Source organism: Microcaecilia unicolor, chromosome 6 (genome assembly GCF_901765095.1).
Source record: "Microcaecilia unicolor chromosome 6, aMicUni1.1, whole genome shotgun sequence".
NCBI lineage: Eukaryota > Metazoa > Chordata > Amphibia > Gymnophiona > Siphonopidae > Microcaecilia > Microcaecilia unicolor.
The window spans coordinates 100,469,814-100,493,272 of NC_044036.1; the positions used below are offsets into that span (position 1 = coordinate 100,469,814).

At 40.3% G+C, this 23,459-nt stretch overlaps 1 protein-coding gene across 5 annotated transcripts in view; it reads right to left on the reverse strand.

The window, feature by feature from the left end:
* DENND1B (DENN domain containing 1B) overlaps positions 1-23,459 on the reverse strand; it is a 537,680-nt gene that overhangs the window by 366,382 nt on the left and 147,839 nt on the right. For all 5 annotated transcript variants that reach the window (XM_030206247.1, XM_030206246.1, XM_030206245.1 and 2 more), the window contains exon 4: positions 490-539. In XM_030206247.1, the coding sequence (XP_030062107.1) occupies positions 490-539 (50 nt within the window). The remainder of the gene's footprint in view (positions 1-489; positions 540-23,459) is intronic.

The window sequence follows — 23,459 nt, forward strand, 5'->3', positions numbered from 1 at the left end:
CATGATCAGAAAGGAGTTCTTAAATGTGTAAGAGCCACTATTGGTGTCTCTTCTTACTGCAAAGTGTTGAAAAGAAATTGCTATGCACTGGCCCAGACCTGAGCATCAGACAGTTTTAATGATTCTATGGCACACCTAATCAGATTTGAAGGCACACTGTTTGGAAAACTCTTATACAGTAAGCATACAAATTCTATGAAGGTGTATTTTTTACGTTTAGGCATGCATTACACAGTTGGTTCAAAGTGAGGTGCCAGAGCACACCAAATCTGCATGAAAGACATACTTCTATCCTGAGACCTACACTGATTTTTTGTGATACGGCTTAAAACCTGAAGGGTATAGAAGTGGGGGGGAGGTACATCATGATAGAATAAAAGCCATAGAAAACCTGTGTTTATCAAGTACTTATTCTTCACAGAAAACAATATAGTACAGATTTGAAATAGAGAAAGTTATCAAAATTTTCCTGTAAGCAGCATGTCATACCTTTCAAAAGAGAAGGGGAAACAGAACCTTGGCACGCTCTGCAGCACTTCCTGTAAAGGGAAAAGAACCTAAATGTCAAAGACCGAAGAACTCTTAACATATTATACCATTTCTAAAAGCAAAAGAAATCACTGAACATTTATATATACCTTTTATCGTTAGCTTCATTAATGTGCATGTTCTAGATTAAAATAATGGATTACTACAAAAGAATTAAGTTTGTGATTTGACAGATTGCAAAGACAATGTCATAGAAGACCCAGGAGGGAAGGGTCTGTCCTGAAGGGTATTAACACCCTTCACATCCCCACTGGGATTCCCTTCAATAAGACCATATGGATTTTACAAGAAGCACCGCACCATATGGGTAACCCACGTCTGTTGCTACTTGTACCACAGACTAGCCACAGGGACTTCTGACAGATCCCCATTCAAAAATACAAAATGTTGTTTCAATTAAAAATGCAGGCAGAGAAAAGGGAATGTATTTGGCAGCACAGTGAATTACTGGGAGATATAACAACTTTATCTTTCACAGTTAAATGTTTACAAGTTTTGTGGGGTTTTTTAATTGGTCCTTAGCAACAATTTATATGGAAGTTAACCATTTAAAAAGGCAACAAGACATTCATACTTCAGTTTCAGCATGTACACAAATCACTTTTAAATTTAAAAAAAAAATTGCTGCAATAGTGAAGTAGGCTATATTTGTATCTTATAAATTTTGCTACTGCTTTCTTTTGCACAAATATGTAAAATATGTTTTTTCAATTTAATGCATAAACTTCAGCACCCTATAAAAATCTATACAAAATGTTTATCAACAGCAAACAAACGAAAGATTTGTCAAGAGTCACTTAGGGGGTGTTTTACTAAAGATTAGCTCAAGTTGTCTGCAGCAGGCCCCCTAAACCTAACTAAACATCACCATCTATACTGACAAATGTTGTAACTTCAAAGGAAAAAAAAACCACCACTTTTTAACAGCGGAATAAAAGTCTGGCTGAACAGATATATGGATCTATTTTGATACTGAATATAGAAAATGTATCCAATTCAGCTACAAAGTTTATTTTTAAAATAATGCTTGAAAAAATGGATTAACTGAATTATATTTACAAGTATCTAACACTGCATTGTGTTTTTTGTTTATAGTATAAAATAGCTGCAGCCATAGGAGCCCTTGCTACTGGTTCTACAAAACCGTGGAACTTGCTGTTTAGCTTAGCTTTGTGTGTTTGCAGGGAGAAGTTTCTGGTGTCTGAAGATAGGAGGGAGGAAAAACAGTTTTGTCTAGGAAAAACTGTGACCTCAATATACCGCAGGATACCCAACACATGATGTTAAATGGATAACATCCATTATTTCCCTAGTTTCACATTTATAAGTTACCTATTTTAAGTTGTGCAAATATTCTGGAGCTATGCACTCGTGTGAATGCTTAAAATACCTGCCTACATTTTAAGGAATATCTTATCCTATTTTTGCTTTGAGTCTTGAACAAAAATGTTTCCTGTCCAGCTGATGAATTTCATCACTCTCAGTATAAAACTTATGACCTGCTCCCAAATCACCCAAATCCCACTCCAATTTATTTAAAATATTTAAATTTGGTCATATTACATCTTATGGACAAAAATCATCCATATAAGTGCTATCATTTTTTTAAAACATTTATGAGGATAGCATCCATTGACTTGAATATCAAGCCTTGTGTTTCCTGAATAATATGAAGTGGCATATCCATTGCCTGATTAAAAAGAACTTCCAGAAGGAAGCTCTCTCCCTCTCTTTGGCATGATTCAAGTATCAAGGTGAGCACTTACAGTAAACTGAGAGATAAAAATTAACAATGAGGTTCATTACTGTCATAGTATATGCAAAACTAACCAATTTGGAGACACAGATCCATGAGAAATTATGCCTGCCCCACTGAATAAGTCAGCCACTGTGTCAAGATAAAGGAGAATTATTCAGAACTATATAAACAGAGGAGTGTAAATCTAGGTTTTCCCTTAAAAAAAAAAAAGATAAAAATGAACTAATTACTGACTTTTCTTGTAATTTCATAATAATTTTGCAATACTTGTGCACCTTTGATTTTGTGCACTAAAGCTACAGGTCTGTCAATACTATAGTCAATGTATTTGTTAGTTGAGGTGTTGAAATGAAATGATTGTATAATATTACAATAAGCTGCTGCATAGCTCACAATTAGCTTTTTGTAATTCTTTTGTACTGAAACTAATATCATCAAGGTGTGACAGGCATGGGAAGGGGGTTTCATGAAGACTGGGGGTGGCAGAGATTTGTTTTCACATCTTAATTATTAGTTTACTGATATGAGGAAATGACCAGGATTTAGGGAAGAGAACATGGAATGCCTTTCACTATAGTCAGTTCAGCAACATATGTATTAAAGCAAACAAAAGTAGTTTTCAATAAAGGTAAAATATATTCTAACCATTTCATATAATGACATATTTTATGATACTTAAAGTACTACAAATTTGAAAAACAGAAGACAATCATTTAAGAAAAATCTATCAAGAAGCCTATAATTTAGGATGGCAATGTGTGTTAATTTTTTTCTCTCAAGGTCTTTTCTACTCCCTCTCTCCCTTCCTCCCCAATGCATGCAACTCCCCCTTCTCAGCCCCTCAACCACACTCATAACTTCTGCAAAACACAGCCTCAGCTCGCTTCCCAACTGGCAGGAGCATCCCGCAGGGGACAAGTCTTTAAACCTCCGCACTCTTTAAAATTCAACCAGCCAGCAGGTCTATAGACTGGTGTATAAACAGTACAGACAAAAAAAAAATCCCCTTTCAGCTCGTCAGTGACAAAGCAGCTCAGCAGCTGACTGCTTCTCCCCTGACAGTGTAACTGGGCTTACACAGATCAATAGATGAAGCCCTATCTACCTTTCAGGGCTTCATTTTCCTCCTTAATTACAGGTGCAAATCAAATTGGAGTCTTTATAACATGAACAAAGTATTTCTTGAAAATGACAATCAGAATGCAAGTCAATTTACAATTTACTTTAAAGAAATATGCAGTTTGGCATGTACATATGCAAATGGTTAGCAAAACAGGTTCCTATTCCATTAAGGATACATCCAGTTCTTTCAAAAGAAACACATTTTATCTCAGTTTTCACTTTTGCAGACACCTGGGCTTTTTCTGCTTTACCTAGCTACTGTGCTACATGGTCCAGCACTAACCAGAATATTTCTCAATTCCAAACACGATGCTCTTATGTGATTCTGCTCAAAGTATCTACCCCAGGGTTGTCCAAAACTGAAGACTACAGGCATTTTTACCTGATCCACGCATTCACTCTTTGTTCCAACCACCTTGGAACGCATGCCCAACACCCTGTGAGTGATCACAGGTGAATACTTCAGGTATTGTTCATACTACCTATAAACAATGCCTGAAGTATCCACCTGTGATGATGCATTGAGATACAGTCATCATCAAAGGTGGATATCTGGTGCCTTTGATGACATCACCAGGGCAGCCAAGGTAAGGATCCACTCTTACATGGCCAAAGGATGAGTCAGGCATTGCTCTGGAAAAGCCGGGAAAGATGGGGAAAGCCAGCTAGTTGTTCACAGGGCAAGTAAGAGAAGGATGATGGATCTATCTAGGCTGGGCTGGGGCAGGGAAGAGGATACCAGGCTCTGCCTGAGACAGTACTAGGAACAGGAAAGGAGTGGGAACTGACTATTCTTTGCACCCTCTGTTCCTCGGACATCTGCTAGGTCATCCTTTGACCCCTTACCAGCCCCACACTCAAGTTATGGCCACCAACAGAATCCTTGGGCCAAAATGTTTGCTCACTCCTGATTAACTTCTTGTGCATCAATTCTAAAGTTAACATATTCATCAATAATTTCACCATGTACAAATACAAGTGTATGAATATACATTGTAAATTCACGAATAACTGCAGATTACCATCTCTTTAATTCAACTTTAAAAAATAATAATTTTAACAGCACACACATTACTTACACAGATTTACCTTATTTCTTTATATGCTTCTTGGCAAAGCTACATGCTACTATTTTAGAGATTATTTAGTTTATACTTTCACTTTGGGGTCCTTTTACTAAGCTGCTCAGGACAACTGAGCACACCCCGTGGGAGTAATTTTTTAACCTGCGGTAAGCACTAATGTGTGCTTACCGCAGGTTAAAAAATTACTCCCGCAGGGTGTGCTCAGTTGTCCTGTGGTAGTTTCGGGATCAGCATGTGCTTCCCACAAGCTACAAAACAGATTTTATTTTTTAGCGCTGGAAGCATGTCTAGGGATGGAAAGTAGGCATGTTCTATGCTAACTGGTTAGCATAGCTACATCAGCATGTGCTAATTAGTGCCTGAGCCCTTACCATCTAGAAAATAGGTGTCAGTAAGAGCTCACATGCTAATGGCCATGCGCTGAGGAAATTAGCACATGGCCATTAACAGAGAAAATGGAAAATTCGGCCAATTTACAGCCTTGCTAAAAATAGCCTCAGCGTGCAGGAAAGCCCCACACTAATAATAGAGTTGGCCACTTTTTAACTCAGCTTAATAAAAAGGCCCCTTTATTTAGTACAATATTTGCATTTTTTATGGTAGTATAACTTTGTTTTCTTTTCATTGGACTTTTTGTTTTTACATTTTATTGTAATCCACTGTATTTATCCTAGTTTTGTGGAATATAAATTTTTACAAATAAAATAAACAAGTATAGTTTTGTGTATTATTTTATTCAGGGTTTTTTTTTTGGGGGGGGGGGGGGAGTTGCTGCAATCCACCTTGAACCTAAAGTGATGTAAAACAAGAATATAAATGTCATTCAATTAATTACTCTGGTGGATCCTCTTCTACTTCTATCCCTCTGCCTGTCGGCGTACCTCAGGGTTCTGTTCTTGGTCCCCTCCTCTTTTCTATCTACACTTCTTCCCTTGGTTCATTAATCTCATCCAATGGCTTTTCCTACCATCTCTATGCTGATGACTCCCAAATCTACCTTTCTACCCCTGATATCTCACCTTTCATCCAAACCAAAGTTTCAGCGTGCTTGTCTGACATTGCTGTCTGGATGTCTCAACGCCACCTGAAATTAAATATGACCAAAACCGAGCTTCTCATTTTCCCCCCCCCAAACCCACCTTCCCCACTCCTCTCGTTTTCTATTTCTGTTGATGGCTCTCTCATTCTCCCTGTCTCCTCAGCTCGAAACCTTGGGGTCATCTTTGACTCTTCTCTCTCCTTCTCTGCTCATATCCAACAAATTGCCAAGACCTGTCGTTTCTTTCTTTACAACATCCGTAAAATCCGCCCCTTTCTTTCCGAGCACTCTACCAAAACCCTCATCCACACCCTTGTCACCTCTCGTTTAGACTACTGCAATCTGCTTCTTGCTGGCCTCCCACTTAGTCACCTCTCCCCTTCTCCAGTCGGTTCAAAACTCTGCTGCCCGTCTCGTCTTCCACCAGGGTCGCTTTACTCATGCTACCCCTCTCCTCAAGACCCTTCACTGGCTCCCTATCCGTTTTCGCATCCTGTTCAAACTTCTTCTACTAACCTATAAATGTACTCACTCTGCTGCTCCCCAGTATCTCTCCACACTCGTCCTTCCCTATACCCCTTCCCATGCACTCCACTCCATGGATAAATCCTTCTTATCTGTTCCCTTCTCCACTACTGCCAACTCCAGACTTCGCGCCTTCTGTCTCGCTGCACCCTACGCCTGGAATAAACTTCCTGAGCCCCTACGTCTTGCCCCATTCTTGGCCACCTTTAAATCTAGACTGAAAGCCCACCTCTTTAACATTGCTTTTCACTCGTAACCACTTGTAACCACTCGCCTCCACCTACCCTTTTCTCTTCCTTCCTGTTCACATTGATTTGATTACTTTTTTTTTTTTGTCTATTAGATTGTAAGCTCTTTGAGCAGGTACTGTCTTTCTTCTATGTTTGTGCAGCGCTGCGTACGCCTTGTAGCGCTATAGAAATGCTAAATAGTAGTAGTAGTAATCTTAAGTTTAATGCAAAGGTTTAACATGAGTTTCTAACTGGACGTCACCATCTACCCTACCATTCTAGACTATCATTGGATCCTAAAAAAATTTACAAGTAGGCCTATTTACGAAGCTGCTCACCCAAATTTTGACATATGGCTATGCCCCTGGCCACATGGATCTGCGATTAGGGGCAGTGGCTTCAGTAACATTTGCACTGAGGTGTCTCTATTAGATTCTTGATATACTGCCTTTCTGTGGCACAACCAAAGTGCTTTAGATGGAACCTTCCAGGTTGCCTTGACACAGAGTCTATAAGAGTGCACTGAGTGACCAAGCGTTAGGCACTGACACCTCTGAGGAGCTATGCATCATTTGGAGGATCTCAGGAACTACTCTTTTGTGACTGAACTGTTAATGCCACTGTGCAAAGAGGCAGAAGCAACATTCACTGAGAAGGATGTACTAAAGTATGTACAGTCATCCGGCATCTGAATATCCTTTTCTCCCTTTCAGCCATAAGGCATCTCCTTCTTCAGCTTGAAGGGATCATGGTCCTTTTGGACTCATGGAGACAACCTGCAACAATGCTTGCAGTCAGCCTGATTGTGTTCTGAACCCGGACACATCATGAGGCGTATTTTCAAAGCACTTAGACTTACAAAATTCCATAGTAAGATATGGAACTTTGTAAGTCTAAGTGCTTTGAAAATGAGCCCCCATGTGTCTTAACTGGGTGTCTAAGTTCTGCATCTTTCTTTCAGACTGAGGGTATGGCTGGAAAAGATGATTAAAAATGTCAGCAACAACAAGAGGTGAAAACAAGCTTTTGATTTTGCATCCATTCAGCAGAGCAGAAAACAAAACTAAGGACTAAGGAAACTGCTAGTTCACACTCAGTTCTCATCTCTAGAAGACCTTTTCCATTCTAGTACCATCAGATTATATCACCCACTTATGTGCCTGATTCAATCCTGATTGTCAACAAAAAAAGGCTTATAAAAATTACCTCCTACAAACTCACAAAAATATCCAGCAAGATTTAGGAGAAAACTGGGATTACTGAAAAAATAGGGGTCAATATTCAGTATGGTTTAAGTGGGCAGGAGAGGCTCTTGCCCACTTAAAACATGCCCAGCAGGCCAGCTACCAACATTCAGTGCCTCTTACCTGGGCAATACTGCTAAATATTGTCTCTGACCGCTGGAGCAATACAGGAGCAGAGTAAGGGAAGAGCCAGCAGTTGTACAGGCACCAGCCATATTCAGTGCCAGTGCCCATGCATGACCCAGCATTAAATATCTAATTCAACCCATAACTCGGAAGTTATAAACCACTGACCACCGCAGGCTATCAAGGGGAAAGACACTAAGAGAAAGTACTGATCACCACATTGGCTGTAGATACACAATAGAAATATTTCCCATCTTTCTCTGGCTTATTAGATAGTTGGTTGGCTTTAAAAAGAGTACTGTTCTATTGAGTCCAAATTCCTTCTGCTTGCCTATGTATTACATACTTATGTCAGTTATAAAGATATTATTCATAATACAAACTTGCATATTGTTGGCTCTAGTTTTTTTTGTTTTTTTTTTGTTTTTTTGTCTTAGGAGGTCTTTTACTGAAGATTAGCTCAAGTTATGTGCAGCAGGGTCCATTTTATTCCTGTTTGCTCTGCGGTAGATAAATTGAGCTAAACTTTAGTAAAAGACCCCCTTAGTCAGTTTGTGCCTGGTAATTTCTCTCCTTTCTTTCTCTCTTATTTTTTAAGAGGAAGGAAGAACCAGCAACTTCTTCCTACTCCTCTAAGTTTCCACCTCAAAATCTGCCTTACTTAGAACTAGATCGCAATTGCTCCCAAAATAACCTCTGGTGGTAAAAAACTAAAACCTATCGCAAACCAGGGTATAATCAGGAGAGAGCAAATGAGAGAACAAACAGTCTAGTATCCAATCAACTGCTGTGCAATTAATTTTGTGAGAAAATGGAGAAATCTCAGAGTGTAAACTCACCCAAACGGGACTACACAAAGTGTTTTATGCCCCAGAGGGTGGACAAGCTTCTCAATCATAGAATATCTCCACTATGTTTTCTCAATTTTTATTTCTTGTGAGCCATAACCCATGTTCTCTCATTCGCTCTATCTGGTGTCTTGCACCTAAACAAGCGCTACTTATCTTCTGTAAAAAATATCGTTTTTGCATTTACTTAATGTGCCACTATAACGTGCTCTCAATCACTTTGATGTACTATATATCCGTAGCGCTATATAATGAGACAATACAATGTCTATTTGATGAGACAATAAGTTGTACTACAATGCGGGTACTTAGCTTAAGAGTCAGTGGTCTGCCTCCACATCACCTCACTGCTTGTAATGACCGCTGTTCATGGTCTCCAATGTAGCAACGCTGCTTGCTCCTATTCCCAAGCAGCGACGTGCCCTCTCTTTGGGCTTTTTAATAAGCCTACACTGCAAGTACCTATCTTTTCTCTTACTTTGATTTCTTCAGCTTCCTTCCTCTAGAGCCTGGTGAGTATGATTGGCTTTCTTAGACCATGGCTCCTTTTTGAATTTACTATATGCCACTGCTGCACTATGACTGGGATTCCCTGCCACCACAGCATCACCAGCACCTTCCAAGCAGCAGCAAACACAGATCTCCCACATGGTACTGTACAGTACTGGCCTACTCCATGACACCAACCTTTACTTATATTTTTAGAATACAACTTCTGCACCTTTTATAAAATCCTGGCCCTCAGATTTCTAATAAACAAAGTCTGTCAGTAGGTCTTGTTACATTTATGTTTAGATAGATCTCAATTTGATGCCAGCATTAAGAGTCTGAAAAGTCACTACAACAGAACACCAGTTTGCTTACATTCACAACAAACAAAACATATTTACCATTTGTTAAATGCATAACAGATAAAACTGATGAATGTAATGCACTGAGATAGAATTAAGTGATCTGGGTTATCTGCTGCACTAATAGTTAATGCACAGTAAGCCTGAAAAGTTCCCAAATTCTGTAATACTTTCAAGCAGTACCAAAAGAAACCACCTAGGCTCCACCAAATGAACTAAAAGATCATCCGCAAACGTGGCAATTTTGAATTTGTGGTGACCCATGCAGACTCCCCCAATCTCGGGGATTACATAAGTACATAAGTATTGCCATACTGGGAAAGACCAAAGGTCCATCAAGCCCAGCATCCTGTTTCCAACAGTGGCCAATCCAGGTCACAAATACCTGGCAAGATCCCAAAAAAGTACAAAACATTTTATACTGCTTATCCCAGAAATAGTGGATTTTCCCCAAGTCCATTTAATAATGGTCTATGGACTTATCCTTTAGGAAGCCGTCCAAACCTTTTTTAAACTCCGCTAAGCTAACTGCCTTTACCACATTCTCTGGCAACGAATTCCAGAGTTTAATTTTTTTTTTTGTTACATTTGTACCCCGCGCTTTCCCACTCATGGCAGGCTCAATGCGGCTTACATGGGGCAATGGAGGGTTAAGTGACTTGCCCGGAGTCACAAGGAGCTGCCTGTGCCTGAAGTGGGAATCAAACTCAGTTCCTCAGTTCCCCAGCATCAAAGTCCACCACCCTAACCACCCTAACCACTAGGCCACTCCTCCACTCCATAGGAATGAAGAAAATGTTTCTACGATTCGTTTTAAATTTACTACATTGCAGCTTCATTGCATGCCCCCTAGTCCTAGTATTTTGGGAAAGTGTAAACAGATGCTTCACATCTACCCGTTCGACTCCACTCATTGTTTTATAGACCTCTATCATATCTCCCCTCAGCCGCCTTTTCTCCAAGCTGAAGAGCCCTAGCCGCTTTAGCCTTTCCTCATAGGGAAGTCACCCCATCCCCTTTATCATTTTCGTCGCCCTTCTCTGCACCTTTTCTAATTCCCTATATATCTTTTTTGAGATGCGGCGACCAGAATTGAACACAATATTTGAGGTGCGGTCACACCATGGAGCAATACAAAGGCATTATAACATCCTCATTTTTGTGTTCCATTCCTTTCTTAATAATACCTAACATTCTATTTGCATTCTTACTCCCATCTCTAGGTCATTTATAAATATGTTAAAAAGCAGCGGTTCCAGCACAGACCCCTGGGGGACCCCACTAACTACCCTTCTCCATTGAGAATACTGACCATTTAACCCTGTTTTCTATCTTTTAACCAGTTTTTAATCCACAATAGAACACTACCTCCTATCCCATGACTCTCCAATTTCCTCTGGAGTCTTTCATGCGGTACTTTGTCAAACGCCTTCTGAAAATCCAGATACACAATATCAACCAGTTCACCTTTAGCCACATGTTTGTTCACCCCTTCAAAGAAATGTAGTAGATTGGTGAGGCAAGATTACTCAACATTTCACGAATCAAAGGATCCAAGACCAAGATAAATAAAAGTGAGGAGAGGGGATACCCCTGCCGAGTTCCCCTCTGAATATTAAAGGGAGTACTTTGGATACCATTTACACTAATAAAGATTATCGGGCAGGGGAGGCAAGATTCCCTGGGCCCGGCCTCCAGGGCAGGCCCAGCAGTGGCGCTGCAATGCTGTGCTGCTGCATCGCATCAGTCAGTCGACCGTGCTGGCAATTACGTTGTTCAGCAAGGTTTAATCAAGTTCCCGGCAGTGGTGCTAGCGCTAAGGAACTAGGAAGGCAGCCAAGCAGGCAGAAGTAGCAATTCACTAGTCTCCCCCCCAGTCCTTCCTAGTCCTATTATTGCATTAACTCATAACACATCATCATCCTCTCTGCGTGGCATGCCTTCCTTCTTCCTGAGTGCCTCACGCTCGTCCCGCCTCCGAATCATATGGATCTGCGGGCTGCGGCATAGCGGTGGCAGAGAGAAGACTCTCAGGCAGCTGGCCAGGGAGGGTTAAAGCGACAGACTGGATGGATAACTATAATCATAACCCTTACCAACCCAATCAGGTCATGGCTGCCGGCCAGCAGCACACAGTGCAGCAGCAACAGAACCGGTCGAGCAGAAGACACTGCGGTAGAGTGAGGTATGGGGGGCCCTTAATATTGTTTGCCCCAGGCCCAGTTTTGTCTCTCAGCAGCCCTGCTATCGGGCTATGTATGATACATAGTTCTAATGGTGTCTTGAAAAAAATCCCATACCATTAACTATCAAGTACCTCATGCATAAAATTCCAATCCATCCAAACGTCTTCTCCATGTCAAAACTGACGAGCAGCAAAAGCATAAACCTGGATCTAACCTCCTCCAGAGATGCTAAGATCATTCTGATGTTCTTAACTGCTTATCTATAGCAAAAAAAAAGCCAACCTGAGGAGATGCAACTAACGCCAAGCGATTTAATATCTTGGTGAACAATTTAGTTTCTACACATATTAGGGAAATAGGCCTAGAAGATTCCAGCAAAGTAAGGTCTTTCCTCGATTTTGACAGGACTATTATTTGACCCTTGCTCAGAATGTCTGTCAAAGACATTGGAGAGACGGTATTAAAATGTGCGGTTTGCAGGCCAAGGATTTCTGTATTCAGATTAGTATAAAATTTGGCCCTAAAGCCACCTGGCCCAGGGGTTTTCCCCAATCTGTCTCATAACTCAAGACACCTCTTCAGCTGTTAGGGGGCATTCAGAATGCAAAGTGTCAAGACACCACGTAACCTGTTATTGTGTGCTAATTCTCACTTTAGTAAAAGAGGCTTAAAGTCACTAAGATCTTTTCTGTTCCTTTTGATTTTAACTATCAAAAGAACCATTTTTTGTTAGTCTTGCTGACCTTTTTAAAGAATTCCTCTGCTGTCATGATAAGTCTTATAGGGGCCCTTTTACTAAAGCCTAGCGCATACTAACAAAACTAGTGTGTGCTAAATGCCAAGAAACTCGTGTTATACCTATGGGCTTTTTAGCATTTAGCATGCAATAAGCTTTGGTAAAAGAGCCCCATAGTGATCAATCAGTAGTATTGATCATTTTGCCCCTTCCAACTCCATTACTATGTTAATCCAGATAGTATCTACCCAAATTAATCTCTATAATAGAAATCCACCAACATTAATGATATTAATTTGTGAGTTAGAACATGGGAGGTAGTATTTCATGCAGAAATGTTAAAATTAAATCTGTCGTATCTTGCCAACGTAAAATCTTCAAGAAATGCAAAGGATAATTATGATTATTATTACCATCAATCTTTAGTTATTGTGCTTATATTTCAATTCTTACAACATTATGTACTCCTTGATGGGTGAAGGATTCTTTAACCAATCTCAAAAGCAACATCACACTAGTTCTCTGTTCCAATACATCTTCCTCAAAAATCTTTCAATTCTCTATTGCACTTCCCTATATGAAGTTACTTTACACAAGTGAAACTTTCAGCATCCATCTTCATGAGGTGGGTTGCTCATTACTTTCCAAACAACAAGTTATCTACTTTCTGTTCCCCTAGCGATGCACAGATAGGCTCAAATTAAAATCACAAAAGTAATTTTAAGTGCCAGCTTTTACCATTTCCTAAGACCAGGGCTAGAAGAAAGGGGTCAGATTCTTTCACCAAGTAACAATTTTTACAACCTGAAGAACAATCTGCTAATTAGCAGCATCAAAGTCATGGTCTATGGAAACATAAGACGTGCCCTACAGTGTCAAACTAAAGTCTCTCACGACCCAGATCCTGTCTCCAACAGTGGCCAATCAAGGTCACTAAAACGCGCCCAACAGATCCTAAGAAACTGATTTATTCCTTGTTGCTTGCCCCAATGGGTAAGCATTTTTAACCAAGTCTATGTGGTTAATAATGGCTTAGGCTCTTTTTCTACAGGAACTTGCCTAAACCCCTTTCAAACCCAGATAGGTAGATGCCTTGATCATATCCTCTGGCAACCAATTCCACAGCTTTACTGTGCATTGAATGAAACAACAGTTTCTCCAATTTGTTTTAATTCTGCTTTTAGTTTCATCAAGTTGCCCTAAGTCCTAGTACTATTTGAAAGGGTAAACAGCAGCTCCTTTATAAACCCTTATACAGCATTCATAATTTTAGAAACATCTATCATATCCTTTCATAGTTGGGTTTTCAAAGCTGAAATGCCCTAACTTGTCTAGCTTTTCTTCATAATGGATCCATTCCATCACCTTGATCATTTTGGTTGCCCTGCTTTGTACCTGTTCTAGTCCCATTACCTCTTTTTGAGATGGGACAATCAAAGCTAGACTGTTTCAGTCTATATACTTTTTCAAATAATTCATAGAATTCTGTTTGCTAAACACTGAGCTGATAATGTTAGTATTTTGTCCACAATAACCAAAGATCTTTTCCTGGTCAATAACTCCTAATATGGAATCAGGCATTTATTTATCCTATTTATAAAATTTTTATACCATTTTATTGAATGTTCACAATAAAATAAGCACAATACAAAAATAACCTTCAGTCAAACTTTATAAAGCATAGAACGCTAACTAAAAAAATGATGCAAAAGATAAAAAACTAAATATTTCTTAAACCCTCCCCCACACCTCCCCTTCCATCTCCAAATCATCTACCAATTCATCTCAAGGAAATATAAGTGCCTTCAATTGTTTTCTAAATACAAACAATTTTGAAATACCTCATAGGTCATCTGAGCAAATTCCAACCCACTGGGGCAGCTACCTAGAAAGCATGTGGATCAATATGTTTTTTTTTTTGCACAAACTTCAGAGTAGGAATCACTAATAAATTTCCCTGAGAGGACTGCAATCTTCTCTCTGGCACATTTTGCTGCAAAAGATCTTTCAAATATTCTGGATTCTGACTCTGAAAAAATGTAAATCTCTCAATAATTTAAAATGGCATCATTCTCTAATATAAAACCAGAGCACCTGTGCTAACACTAGACATGCATTCTCTCTCTCTCTCTGCCCTTCTCCCGCCACTAATTGCATTCTGAATCAATTGCACCTTCCAAGATAATTTAAGTAAACCTACATAAAAGGTAATTAATCCAGAATGTTAAGCACTAGCAATTGTACAACAGTTTGCAATGCCCTCTCCTCTACATAAATACAGATCTGCTATGTAAGATACAGCTTAAAATAAGCAGATCTCATTACATTAACCACCTATGCATTCCCAACTCCACCCAAAAAATCTTCTTCTCTCTTCCAAGGGATCACTATATCATCAATCATTGGGCTTACTCACAGCTCCTGCTTCTCCAAATCTCTAACACACAAAGATATGGTTTCCCTCATGTTCAGCACTAGCCACTCACCCATAATCCTCTCTTTTGCATCTTCAAACAACTGTTCAATAAGGATATCTACTACTCTCTCTAATGGGACTACTAATTTGTAATCATTCGCATACAGCTCACTCAATGGCTACAAATAAATACTAAATTAAAGGGGTGACAGTGGAGAGCTGAAAGACTCACTCGTTCCCCTCCCCCCAGGTCCAACTCTGTTCCTATCATGTTAAACACTGTTAGATCTAGGGATATCAACAAAACTGGGACCCCCTTATTTCGATTTATTTAATATATTTCTTACTGCATATCAATCATCTAGGCAGAGAAAATGCATACATAAAAACCTAAAACAATAAGAACAAACTAAAATGTAAAATGCAGACAAAACAATCAATAAAATAACTAACTATATCTCCATTCTATGTTCAAAAACCACAGACACAAACATGTGAAATCCAAAATCATCTCAGCCACCCTGCTGCAAAACCATCCTTTAGAAAGCAATAGATCCTAAAATACAAACTAGCCAGCATAGAAAACCAAATCAGGAATCAAGCAAATGCCTGTGTTAATAAAAAGGCCTTCACTTGATTTTTTTTTTTTAAGCATCTGTATCCTCAGCATTGCTTCCTATTCTAAACCCTGCCTATTCAACATCCAGCAACAAATTATCATTAACAAAAACAGAACCAACTTGATTATCCACCTTTTCTTGATTAATGTAGCCAATAGCAGTAGGGTCAAAATTGTTCTAAAGTTGGCAAACCAGTTTACTGACTCCTTCAACATGGGAATCGCCATAGCTTCATTTTGCTACTGTAGTACAGAACTGTGATAGAGTGATGCATTGCTCAAATCTGCAATCTATTCTAACATACTCCTGGACACTCTTTAAATAACACTATCAGCACAGGATCTAAAGGTGAATAAATAGTCCATAAACCACCTATTTAACTGTCGGAGTCTAAATTTGGCCAACGGTGAGTCCACCTTGGTCTCTGCTGCAACCAACTTCTCTACTAATGATTTTTCCTCCCTTAACAACTGCTTCACCACTCTGAATAACTCTCTGGATGGATCCCTTGCAAACATGCTTAAATATTGCAGCTTAAATACTCTTCAAACAACAAATAGCATCCCTCCACCACTTCTTTTTATTTTCCATTTTTCCAGGCTTTAACCACTGTCACTCTAACTGCCTCCTCAAATCTTCTATAGGCCATCTCTGTTACACTGCTGGCTGGACAATCATCTTCTTCATAGGGTAAATATCCTTTTAGGGACTTCCATTCTTCCACCTGCTCATTTAACTTCTGCATTCAATAAACGGCCCTTCAAATTTGTGCGCTGAGAAAAATCCATGCTAAGTGCTATTCTAGAAAGGGCACTCCAGGCTGAGTGCTCTTTACAGAATAACGTTTAGAGCAGATTGCCATGCCCAACTTCGGGTGCAAAGATTTACGCTTGCTGAAACCTGGTGTAAATCCTGGCATGCAAGTTAGGCATGCAATTCTGGTATTTTATTAACACTGCGTCTAAAGTTCTGGAATGCACCTAACCTGCACATGCCCCTCCCATGGCCACACTCCCTTTTGGATTGCATATGAGACTTTGGGCAAGCAGCATTATACAACAGCACATAAGCAGATGTGCAAGTAAACCCAAATTAGTGCCAAGTGCAAATTAACTCAAATTAATGTCAATAACTGGTTATCATCCAACTGACTAATTAGTTTATGCACACATCTGGGTGTCCAACTCTGAATGACTTATATAGAATCTAAGGGTGTGCACCTAAAAGTTTTTCCTACATCCATCAGTTGTGCACATTACATTTTATTTCCCATCAAGTGCTCAGTTCTCCAGTCTGGCAATGTCATTCTGCAGTTCCTAACAGTCTGCTTGTGTTCACACCACTTTGAAAATTTGCAACACTAGCAAAATTATCAGTTCAATCATTGCTAGATCGTTACACTGGTCCGAGTACAGATCCCCGGAGCACTTCACTATTTATCTCTGACCACTTCCATTCTACTCTTTGCTTCCTATATTTTAACCAGTTACCAATCCACAGTAAGACATTGCCTCCTATTCCATGACTCTTTAATCTCCTGTGGAGTCTCTCATAAGAGATTTATTTAGACATACTGTATTTGGATTTTCAGTTACTCCTGCCAGAATTCTGCGCAAAAAAAAAACAAAATTCTGTGCAAAAGATTTAAAACTTCTGTGCACAAAGTTTGCAAAATTCTACACAAAAATTTGCAAATTCTGCAATATTTTGTGCACTAAATTTGCAAATTCTGCAAGTTTATTTGGCAGAATTTAACCATTACAGCCCCCTCTCCCTGTACAAAGATGCCATCCATTATTTTTCCCAGCACCCATAGCATCCACCTTTTTTTACATCCCCCTCCCTCCCTGCACCCACATATAGCATCCCCCTTTTTTACAGCTCCCCTCTCCCTCCCTGCACCCACACATAGAATCCCCTCTTTTTTTTTTACAGCCCCTCCCTCCCCCACACATAGCATACCCCCTTTTTGAGGCCCCCTCCCTCTTATAGCATCCCCCCTGCAATCAATAGCATCCTTTTTTTTTTACAGCCACCCATAGCATCCCCATTTTTTTTACAGCCCCTCCCTCCCCTATACATAGCACCCTCTTTTTTGCAGCCCCCTTCCACCCACTGCATCCCTTTTTTTTTTTTTTTTCTTTACAGCCCCTCCCTCCTTCCAGCCACCCCTGCACTCACCCATGAAGTAATAGGCGGAGGAGCTGCAGCAGGAGAACCTCTTCGGGGCAAGAAAAAACCCCACTGCCACCAATCTCTCGCTAGTGCCGTGCTTTTTCCAAATGGCCGCTAAGACTTCAAGTGATAGTCTCACGAGATTACCACAAAGTATCGGCGGCCATTTGGAAAAAGCACAGCACTAGCAAGAGAGCAGTAGCAACGGGGCAGGAAAGAGTGAGGGTCTTTCGTGCCCCAAAGAGGCCACTAGACCACCAGGACGTGCTGTGCTCAGGCAGGCCAGGTGGCAGCAAGCAGGTGGGGGCACAGCACAGATTCTATGCAGAAATGTTGAGTGCTGCACAAATTCTGCACTCCACAGTTGCGCACAATTCATCAGGAGTAACAAGTTTTTAAGATTTACTGTTCTCAGTTATGTTTTTACACCACCAAAAGTAAAAGAATAATCCAAAAGAAAAATGATCAAATATGTAAATTTGTAGTAAACCTAGACATAAATTTGTATATTACCCTTTGTGTGACTTGTGACTCACTCTGATATTTGGAAGCAGGAGGGCCAGTGTGACTTTGGGCAAGTTACCTAACCTTCCATTGCCCCAGATAGAAAAAAATAGGTACCTGTATATAATATGTAGACCGCTTTGACTGTAACCACAGAAGGCAGTATGCCAAATCCCATCCCCTTTCCCTTAACTCTGGCAGCCACATCACCTCCAGTGGCCACCAAGGCAACTATGGATCTGACTGCCCATACTTCTTGAGCTTGTTCTCTTTCATTTGTTTACACAGGGAACTGGAGTCCAGGAATTGGAAAGGGGGGGGGGGGGGGTTCTGCTTATAGCAAGGAACTGAAAGGATGGTATACAGGAAGAATAAGTGCATGACACACCTCACCCACTTTGAACTTTACATGGTCTGCTCAAGACTCTTGCAACTGGCACTGTTTTAAGGACAGGATTGACATTCTGCAGGGCAACAGCACCCAAAAGAGGGTGGAGGCAATGTATGCACATCAATCTCATGCATATTCATTGTGGATATCCAGAAAACCTGACTAGCAAGTTGGTACTCCAGGACTGACATGGGAAACACTGGCCTAGTGGACTTGTATGTTCATCTGATGTTTCCAGATTAAAACTACCATCCCTGAGAGATTTTAATTTGAAGTTTACTTTTCAAGGCTCTGCCTCAATTAATTGGAATGAGCTGCTTAAAGCACTAGGACTATCAAATCTTTTTCAGAGATGGGCTTAAAACATAGCTGTTCTTTAAATATCAGTGTGTTAGGCTGTTTTATATTTATATATGTATATCTATGGGAGTAAAAGTCCCTGCCATTAAAAGTTTGTGGTGGCCATTCTGATACAAGAACCATCATAGGCAGGAGTAGGCATCGCTCCTGCCCCCTGGACATCTAGACCACAATGGATCTTAAAGGTAGGACCATGGAGGCCTACAGGGGGGAGGGGTTTGTTGGTCTACTTGGGAGAATCTAGTACTCTTCACGGCTAGTTGAGGGAATCAGTATCCAGGTGAGGGAGGAGGTACCAAAGAGCCATTTAGGCCATACCCAGAAGTTATCTGCACACCAACCAATGTTCAATGCCAGTGCCCACACAGCTAATCAGGCAGAAAAAGAATAGCTTTTTGTGCAGTGCTATTTGCCCTCTTATCTGGACACCAGCGATATTAAGTGCCAGAGTCCAATTAGTTAAGTCCTGGTTCTGCCCAGCCTGCTCTCCTGCCCAGATTCAGAATGGCTTCTTAGTGCTGTTAATCAGGAGCATTACTCAGTTACATGCCACTGATTATCAGCAGATAGCCAGCTAGGAGCAATTTAACTATGCAAGAGCCACTCCTGCTTCTTAAATTGCATTGAATATTGACCTCTTTGTTACTGATATATGTGTAGAAATGTTCACCTTTTGTCATTACTGATTAGTATTTTAGTATTTGTTTGCTTTTATTCTGACTGGCAGGTGTGTAGAATTTGTTATTTCTATATGTACTGAATTTGTTGTAGTCTCCTTAGAAGTTTATTAGAGCTAACCAGAATGGAAGTGCCAAAAATAAAATAATCATTCCATTGTGGCAGGTCCATGTAAGCCTTCAACCTCTTTTTCCCCCACTAAATTTTAAAGCACAGGGAGGCTGGTGGATTTTCCACTTCTTCTATAGCTCTTCTTTAGCCCATGTAAATCCTCTTTGTGACTACACCGCTTTCTCCTTCAGAGGCTGGTGTGCCACAGAATATTTTTAGTAATTTATGTGTGCCTTGGGCTTGAAAAGGTTTGAAAACACTGGTCTAACTTACAGATGTATCCTCAAGAAACTGCTACAAAATCTATCTACAAAAGCCTTCACCATCCAACCTCCTAAGTATACTATAAACAATAGCAAGCAAATCTATTTAACAGGACTAGCACAGCTGCTGGCATAAAAAGGCAAAGTTAAGGCTGCTGTTATCACAATGAAGGAAATAAAGCCAGTTACTGGTACACTGTGCATGAGATACGCAAGAAAGTCGCACACTTCCACCAACCATTATTTGGGAATGTTTTCAAATCATCACATGAGGTAGTCAATCTCTGTGGAAGATGAGAGGTCAAGGGGGGGGGGGGGGGGAAGCTATTCCTTCTACCTCATGGCTCCTACAAAATGCGTTATGCCACCTAAGTGTTCTTTTGAGACCAAGTCTGTAAGCTATACTGCAGCAAGACAGAATCAGTTGAATTCTCCAATTTCATCCCACTGTTTAGAAGACTCTTTTACAGTGGCATGTAGAGCAGCACAGAACTTCAAACAATAAGTCTTTGAATCAATATACGAGTTAACCTTCAAAGATGCACAAAAACATGATGTACACAACCATATTAGAGAGAATTCCAAAACATACAGCTCCTTAACAATTTTTTAAATCCTTTGGATGTTTGTGTACAAAAGGAATACCAGTATCCTACTCCTTTCCTTTCCTCTTGTAAACTAATGATAGAAAGCAACAGCACCTCTTATTAAACAGCAGAGTCATATTCATTATTAATGTTAACTTTTCTTTTAAAGTCACCCTTCTATTTATTTTCTTAGGGGGCAGTATTCAGCCTTCGGTGATCAGCATTTTTTTTTAAACACTGGCCACTGCTGGCCAAATTAGACTTGGACATTCAGTGCTGTCTCCTGTCTGGGTACTGTTATTGAATATCTGGCTACTCTGTGGCCTGCCGAAAATTATCTGGGTACCGCAGATATTCAATGGTGGTACCTGGATAACCACTCGGTTAACTTCGGATAACCTTTCTTTGATCCTAAGTTAATTGGATAGCTATCTAAGTACTGATGCTGATTATTAGTGATGCTCAGGTAATTCCCAGCTGTGCCCCAACTCCATCCCTCAACTAGGGTTAAATGGTCATTTCTCTCAATGGAGTAGGGTGAGTGCCACAGGGATCTATCTGTACTAGGACTGGTACTATTTAACATATTTATAAATAATATGGAAATCAGGACGACAAGTGAGGTGATCAAATATGTAGATGACACAAAACTATTCATTGTTAAAACACGTGTGGACTGTGAAATATTGCAGGAAGACCTTAGGAAATTAAGACTTGGCATCAAAATGGCAGATGAAATGTAATGTAGACAAATGCAAGGTGATGCACATTGGAAAGAATAATCTGAATCATAGTTACCTGATGCTAGGGTCCACCTTGGGGGTCAGCGCTCAAGAAAAAGATCTGGGATTTGTAGTATGGAATGTTGTCACAATTTGGGTTTCTGCCAGGTACTTGTGACCTGGCTTGGCCACTGTTTAGAAAACAGGATACTGGGCTAGATGGACCATTGGTCTGACCCAGTATGGCTACTCTTATGTTATGTACCCTGACCCTAATCAGATGGTGCTGTGGTGGTCAAGAAGGATATTAACTGGAACTGTCTGGTTATGTGCTGCTGAATATCCTGTGGAGACCTGGTCAACATTTGTTAACTGGGCAGGAGTCTTTTCTATCTGATTAACAAGCAATGAATATCAACCCCTTTGTTAGGTTGTTATGATTTCAAGGCAATATTTTTTATATGTTTACTTATGTACAAGCTAAGAGGTTAGCCATTTTAGTAGAGAATCCAAGATCTCCTTACCTCTAGATGACACCGCATCAAGCATGCCCCTATCACGTCCAGCATATTGTATCACTTCCCCTTTCATAGTTATCTGGTGAATGTCTTCAATTAAATCTCTGTCCATTAATTCTGACTTTGAAGGAGACCTGTATTTCACACAAATATGAATAGAATTTCCATCCCTTTTTCCAGATTAACGACGTTACTTCTTTCTTACCCCAAAAGTTCTACAATTCTGTCTTTAACACAGAAGCCACTCCTCTGCCTTTCCTGAATAAGATTATAGCTTGGCTATATACTAGTTATGGTTCTCCATGAACCATATTTTTGTGATCGCCACTAAATCCAAGTCAGCCATTTCCATCATAGCATCAAGATCCAGAACTTTCCCATACTATGGAATTGCTCCTTTCAAACTGTCTCTGTCTTCTTGATTTTTTATTCTTTCACGAAGTACAAAGAAAAGAGAACACTCAATAAACTTCCATGAAATACTTTTAAAGCAAATAGGAGGAAATATTTTTTTCACTCAACGAATTGTTAAGCTCTGGAATTCACTGCCAGAGGACATGTTGTTAGCAGTTAGCGTATCTGTGTTTAAAAAAAAGGTTTGGACTAGTTCCTGAAGGAAACATCCATAGTCTGCTATTGAGACAGACAAGGGGAAAGACACTGCTTACCCCTGGGATTGGTACATTGGAGTGTTGTAACTATTTGGGTTTCTGCCAGATACCAGTGACCCACAGGATATCCACGGGAGACTGGGGAAAATTGACCACTGGTCTGACCCAGTGTGGCTGTTTTTTATGTTACATTTTTCTATGCTTCTCTGGTTCCTTTTCCACTATTGCTTCCACTTTATATGGCTGTGTCTCTGCAACATGTGCTATCTTTCAGGGAATTGCGCAATTCCATGTGATATGTGGATGCTAATTCTGCACAAAATTCCGCATATATCTATAATCAGTTTGAATGAATAAGTGACATAAAGGATCTGGGTGATGAAAGTTTTTCATAGCTCCTAGATCTCATTGTACAGTTGGGTGTGGCACAACTATTTTTAGAATAAACTGGTTTAGGGAAGTTGGCATGAAGGAGCTAAATGATCAGGTGTATCTTCTGTGGTCATGGTTTCTTGTGGTTCTTATTCTCTTCCTGCTGCTTCTGGTGCAGATAAAGCAGCAGAGGCAGCTAGAGGGAGAGGGATGTCAACGCGAGATTGATGCCACAGGACTCAACTGGCACGTATGTGATTGGCAGCTGCATTTTCAAAACAGTTTAGCTCACATGCACCAAAATTTTAAATGTGTGCTTGTATGCATTGGGAAGTAGTATGGGGCTGCAGTCGATGGCACAATAAGTTCTAAACATGTTGACATTGGTTTGAAATGAGAGGTATATTTAAACAAGCATTTTCTCCAAGGACAAAGAGGCCGTATTCTCACATGTGGGTGTCATCCACGTTACCCAGATCAGAACTTAAGCCTTTATAGCGCGCGCATCCCCACCGCCCATGCGCTATTGCCTTCCCACCACCCATGACAGCCACAGGACCATCAGTCTCTTCTCATCCACAGCAAGGAGAGAATGTAATTGTCCCATGCTCCTCACAGTGTTTGGGGTGTGAGCATATTGTTTTGTACCTACCTTTCAGGGTTTTTCCCCTGACATCGGAAAGGTCCCTCTCTCTTCCCTTACAATTTTAGTTTATTTTTTCCCACTTTTAGGCTTCCTTTATTTTTGGCACACATGGAGGGGCATAATCAAAAGGGGCGCCCAAGTTTTCCTGAGGACATCCTCGCAGGACGTCCCGGCAAAGGGGGCGG